The sequence below is a fragment of the Eimeria necatrix genome, genomic scaffold (assembly GCF_000499385.1).
Source record: "Eimeria necatrix Houghton genomic scaffold, Enh_scaff1539, whole genome shotgun sequence".
Taxonomy (NCBI): domain Eukaryota; phylum Apicomplexa; class Conoidasida; order Eucoccidiorida; family Eimeriidae; genus Eimeria; species Eimeria necatrix.
The window spans coordinates 1,098-6,860 of record NW_013652244.1 but is presented as its reverse complement, the minus strand read 5'-3'; the positions used below and the strand labels follow the sequence as shown (position 1 = coordinate 6,860).

Below are 5,763 nucleotides of genomic sequence, written 5' to 3'. Positions count from 1 at the left end.
TGCTGCTGCTGCTGCTGCTGCTGGCGCGGCTGCGGCGCAGGCTCGCGGACGCGCTGCTGCTGCTGCGACGCTTGCTGCCGCTGCTGCTCCTGCTGCTCCCGCTGCTGCTCCCGCTGCTGCTGCTGCTGCTGCTGCTGCTGCTCGCCTGCGCTGTCGTCGTCGTTGTTGCTGCTGGCTTCTGCAGCAGCAGCAGCAAAGGAGACTTCGGCCCCGGCACGCGCCGCCGGGACGAAGCAAACGATGGCCTACTAACACATTCCGATCCTGCTGCTGCTGCTGCTGCTGCTGCTGCTGCTGCTGCTGCTGCTGGAGATGCGGGGGAGGATGCTGAGGACGACGCTGCTGCTGCGACCGGCGCTGCTGCTGCTGCTGGCGGCGTACTCGCTGCTGCTGCTGCTGCTGCTGCTGCTGCTTCAGCTGCTGGTTGGGCGGCTGTCTCAGTGACTGTTCTTTGCGTCTGCGCGCTCGCGTCTGCGCTGCTGCTTGCTGCTGCAGCAGCTTCTGCTGCAGCAGCAGCAGCAGCTGCTGCTGCTGCTGCTTCCTCTTTGCTTCGGTCTCGCTCTAGCTTTGCTGCTTCTGCTGCTTCACACAGGGCGCGCCGCTGCAGTTTGCGCCTGTCACTGAAAGAGGCCCTGCAGGGGCCCTCAGGGCCATTGCGGGGCCTTGCTGCTGCTGCTGCTGCTGCTGCTGTTGCTGCTGCTGCTGTTGCTGCTGCTGCTGCAGCAGACGGAGAGGGGCAGCAAGACGCGTCCTCCCCCGCTGAGCGGGCGGAGTTCGCCGCCGCTGCTGAGGCGGCAGTTGCTACTGCTGCTGCTGCTGCAGCGCGCGCAACGGCTGCTGCTGCTGCTGCTGTTGCTGCCTTTGCTGCTGCTGCTGCAGCAGCAACTACTGCTGTGGGGCCCCCCGCCTCCCGAGCCTGCAAACAAGACAGCCGCTGCCGCGACGGCTTCGCCCCAGCCCTCCGCTCCTGCGTCTGCTGTTCCATTAGCTGCTTCGGTGGGTCCCTTGCGCCCAGCAGCAGCAGCAGCAGCAGCAGCAGCAGCACGAGAGCAGCAGCTGCAGCTGCTGCTGAGGGGCCCCTGCGCAGGCCCTCCGGGCCCCCCGAGAGACAACAGCCGCGCCGCGAGAGGGGGCACAGAGGGCCCCTGCTGCTGCATGCGTCTGGCCGTGCTGCGCCTCTGCTGCTGCTGCTGCTGCTGCTGCTGCTGCTGCTGCTGCTAGCTCGTTCTGTGTACTGCTGCTGCGCGCTGCCCAGCAGCAGCAGCAGGAGCAGCGGCGGGGAAGGCGCGACTCACAGTCACAGCAACTCCAGGCGGTCCCGGCCCCACGCAGCAGAACCGGGAGCAGCAGCAGCAGCATGCAGCAGCAGCAGCAGCAGCGGCGGCAGCAGCAGCAGCAGCGCGGTGGGGCCGAGGAGAGTGGGCCCCTGCTAAAGGAAGAAAGTAAGGGACTGAAACTTTGTCGAGTGTGTCCCAAAAGGGGCCCCCAGAAGCAAAAAGAGAAAGAACTGCAGCAGCAGCAGCAGCAGCAGCAGCAGCAGCAGCAGCAGCAGCAAGTGCTCGTGGTGGGTGGCCGCGCAGGTGGGTGAGCGACTGCCGCGGGGGCTCTACTGTATATACAGGCTACGGAAGAAATAAAAAGAATAAAATTCGGAAATTAAATTCAAAATGAAAAAAAGCTGCAGCAGCAGCAGCAGCAACGGAGAAGCTCTAACGCGAGCGCAGCCAACGACACACGGTCTGTCTGCACACAGCTGCTGCTGCTGCTGCTGTGCTGCTGCCACAGCTGCTGCTGCTGCTGTGTTGCTGTGGCTGCAGCTGGCCCTCTGTCGCCTGCTGCTGGCTGCTTGCGAGAAACTTCTCAGCAGCACAGATTAATAAATGTGTTTTAAATAAATAGCAGCAGTTCTGGCTGCATTTCAGTTGCAGCAGCAGCTGCTGCTGCTGCTGCTGCTGCTGCTGCTGCCGTCAGGGAGCGCCCGGCAGCAACACGCAGAAGACATACAGTCCGGCCTGCGGCTCTGCGGCGTTTCTGGCCGTTCAAAAGAACTCAAAACACTTTTAAATAATTAAATTAATTATTTTATTTCTTTTTTTCTCCATTTTATTCTTCTTCTGCAGCAAAAAGTGACCAACTCCCCGCTGCTGCATGCGCCACCCTGTACACACGAGTCTGCTGCTGCCCCACTGAGGCTCCAGAGGCCTTTAAAAGCGGCCCAGCCTGGCCCCTGCAGCGAGCGAGGCGTTTTGCTGCTGCTGCTGCTGCTGCTGCAGCTGCTGCAGCTGCTGCAGCTGCCGCAGCAGCTGCTGCAGCAGCTGCTGCAGCTGCTGCAGCAGCTGCTGCAGCTGCAGGGAGCCTTGTCTGCTGGCCCTGGCTGCTGCGATAGGGCTGCCGAGACGCTCGAGGCTGCAGCAGCAAGTGGAAGGGCTAAGAGTGGAGAGGCTGGCCGCCTCGAGGGCTTAGGGTTTAGGGTTTAGGGTTTGGGGTTTAGGGTTTAGGGTTTAGGTTCGGGGTTTACGTTCTCGAGCTCAGCAGCAACTGGAGAATAGGGTTTTCAAACAAAGGGTTTAGGAGCGAAAGGGCGCACAGGCGCGCTGGCTCTAGACCCTAAATTAGGGTTTGGGTTTTAGACCTCAGGGTTTAGGGTTTAGGGTTTAGGGTTTAGGGTTTGGAGCTAGTAAACACCTTTTCAGGGGGCCCCAGGGAGCTGCAGCAGTCTTGTTGCTGCTGGGCTATACAGGCTTTAAGCCCTGTAGCTGCTGCTGCGAGCTGCTGCTGCTGCTGCTGCTGAGGCAACAGCTGCTGCAGCAAGAACGCTGAGGCAGCTGCTGCTGCAGCAAAACCCTCCCAACTGATTCCCTCTTTTGGGGATTTGCTGCTGCAGCAGATGGCCCACAGCAGCAAAACTTCGCCCCGCAGAGAGGCACGCAGACGCCTCCGTCCCGCTGCTGCTGCTGCTGCTGCCGCCGCTACTGCTGCTGCTGCTGCTGCGGCTGCTGCTGCTGCTGCAGCTGCTGCTGCTGCTGCCTGCTAAGGCAGCGCCATGCAGTTTTGATTTATTAAATATGAATTAACAATTAAGTAATTGGGACTTGGAGAAGTTTTATTTTTTGAAATAAAAGAGAGAGAAGCTGCTGCTGCTCTCCTATTGAATCCAAAGCAGCTGGATTCCTCTCTGCGGGCTGCAGCAGCAGACACCGCTGGTCAGCAGCAGAAAGAACCGCTGCAGCAGCAGCAGCAGCAGCAGCAGCAGAGACCACTGGTCAGCAGCAGAATGAACCACTGGTCAGCTGCTGGTGCTGCTGGCCCAGCGGCTCCTCTGGGGAGGAAATGCCCGCGGGCTGCGGCCAAAGGGCTGAGCCGCCATTTGCAGCAGTTTTTTCTCCTCAATGGACCAAATTTCTTCAAATTAATTCAAATTTGCGAATTTATTTGTTTTAATTTCACTTTTATTTGTTCAATTCCTTTTAATTCGTCCAAATTGAAGCTCATTGGCGTGAAAAACGATGAAGATCCATCAAGATTCGTCTCAGTGTATTCTTTTGTTGATTCAGATTGATCTAAATTGATCTTAATTGATTCAAATTTGTTTAAAATGATTTAATTTGATTTAAAATGATTTAAAATGATTTAAAATGATTTAAAATGATTTAAAGCCCTCAAACTTTGTTTAATTTCATTTAAAATCATATTCAATAATTCAGATTCATTTGATTGCGTTTAAATTGCTCTACTTCTATTTGAGTTCATCTTATTTCATCTGGAATGGCACTTTAATGGGTTTGAACTTCTCAAAATTAATTAAAATTCATCAAAATAAATAAAATTTGAGTTTTATTTATTCAAATTGATTTTAATTGGTTTAAATTTGTTTAAATTCAGCCGAAAATGATCCAAACTGACCCGAAGTCGCTTCGGCTGATCTGGACTGATCTCGAGTGATCTGAGCCACTTTGAATGAAAAAATGAAAAATTTAAATAAATTAAATTAAAAATTTAAATAAATTAATTTAAATTATTTAAATAGAAATAAATAAATTCAAATTGAGTCAAATAGACCTCTTATTCTTGCTGTTCAAGTGCAGCAGGAAACAATGCGAGACGAGGCGATGAAACAACATCGCCTGGCCACTAAATGCGGCTTTTTTTTGGAATTTTTCGACTTTAAAGACAAATCCAAAAGTTTAAATGAATTAAATAAATAAATTAAACATTTTCGAGTCTTTTAATGGCATTTTCAGAGCCAAATCCGGCGTAGAAGTGTTTTCGACTTCAGTTCAGAAGACAACAAGGTGAACTGCTGCGCGCGCAGAGTGCGGCTGAAGACGCTCTCTCTGGAGCCAATGGAACCGAATTTGAATTATAAATAAATAAATAAATAAATAAATAAAATAAAATAAATAAATAAAAGACAATTTTAAGAGGAAAATTGGAAAAAGAGAAAAAAGTGCAGCTTGTTGCTGCTGGGGTCTTGGAGGCCTCTCTGCCCCACAGCTCGACGGGGCCCCCGACGCGTTGCTGCGCCTTCCGAGCTTCTTTTTGGTTTATTCTTTTTTATTTTCGACAAAAAACAAAAAATAAATCTTTTGGTTTTTTAATTTTTCCTTTTTCGCCTTTTTCGGGCCTTCCCGCGAAGGAAGATGGCAGCAGAAGAGGCCAGCGCGCCTGCAGCGCAGCCGGGCGCGAGCCCTGCAGCAGCAGCGGCCAAGCCCGCTGCTGCAGCCACAGCAGCAGCAGCAGCAGCAGCAGCAGCAGAGGCTGCTGCGGGCCGGGAGGAGCACGGGAAGGGCCCCCGGCCGGCCAAGAGGCCGCGGAGGGGCCCTGCAGCAGCAGCAGCAGCAGCAGCAGCAGCAGCAGCAGCTCCCAAACTCAAGACACGGGAAGAAATGACTGAGGAAGAACTCAAAGCCACTTTAAAACGCCAAATCGAATATTATTTGTCCGACGCCAACTTGGCCACCGACGCCTTCTTCCACGAGAAGATCCAGGAGGCAGAGAAGCAGGGAAAAGGGGTCAGCAGCAGCAGCAGCAGCAGCAGCAGCAGCAGCAGCAGCAGCAGCAGCAGCGGCAGCAGCAGCAGCGGCGTGTCCGCTGCTGCTGCGCTGCAGCAGCTCGTGGCTGCCCCCTTGCCGACTAACTTCATTTTCCGAGCGCAGCGTCATTTGCAGTCCCGCGGCAGTTTGCTGCTGCTGCTGCTGCTGCTGCAGCAGCAGCGCGTCTGCTGCAGCAACTGCAGCAGCAGCAGCAGCGCGACCGCCGCTGCTGCTGCTGCTGCTGGAACTGGCGGAGCGAGTGCTGCTGCTGCTGCTGCTGCTGCTGCTGCTGCTGCGCGCAGGTGGCCCTCAACGTTTGCTTCGTCCTCAGCAGCCCCCGAATAAAAGCTTTGGCAGCAACAAAAGAGGAAGTAGCAGCAGCACTTGCTGACAGCGCTGCGGTGTCTGTACACCCCGACGCAGCAGGCGAACTCTGGCTGCAGCGCCAAAAGCCTTTGCCGCCACTTCAAAAGAAATTCAAAAAAGAAAAAGAAGACACTGGACTTGCCAGAGACCCCCACGCAGTCGGGTCAGCCTCCTGCTGCTGCTGCTGCAGTGCTGCTGCTGCTGCTGTAGTCCTGCTGCTGCTGCAGTTCTGCTGCTGCAATGGTGCTGCTGCTGCAATGCCGCTGTTGCTGCAATGCTGCTGCAATGCTGCTGCTGCTGCAATGCTGCTGCTGCTGCAATGCTGCTGCTGTTGCAGTGGTGCTGCTGCTGCAATGCTGCTGCT

At 54.6% G+C, this 5,763-nt stretch overlaps 2 protein-coding genes across 2 annotated transcripts; both read right to left on the bottom strand.

The window, feature by feature from the left end:
• On the bottom strand, nt 1–985 carry ENH_00016660 (hypothetical protein; the record flags this gene model as incomplete). Its single annotated transcript, XM_013579207.1, has 2 exons — nt 1–178; nt 250–985. Coding segments are annotated over 2 exons (914 nt in total), but the record flags the coding sequence as incomplete, so codon positions are not given.
• A 3,559-nt stretch (nt 986–4,544) lies between these two features.
• Nucleotides 4,545–5,162, bottom strand: ENH_00085890 (hypothetical protein; the record flags this gene model as incomplete). Its single annotated transcript, XM_013579206.1, is given in 2 exon segments — nt 4,545–4,913; nt 4,917–5,162. Coding segments are annotated over 2 exon segments (615 nt in total).
• Nucleotides 5,163–5,763: the final 601 nt, after the last annotated feature.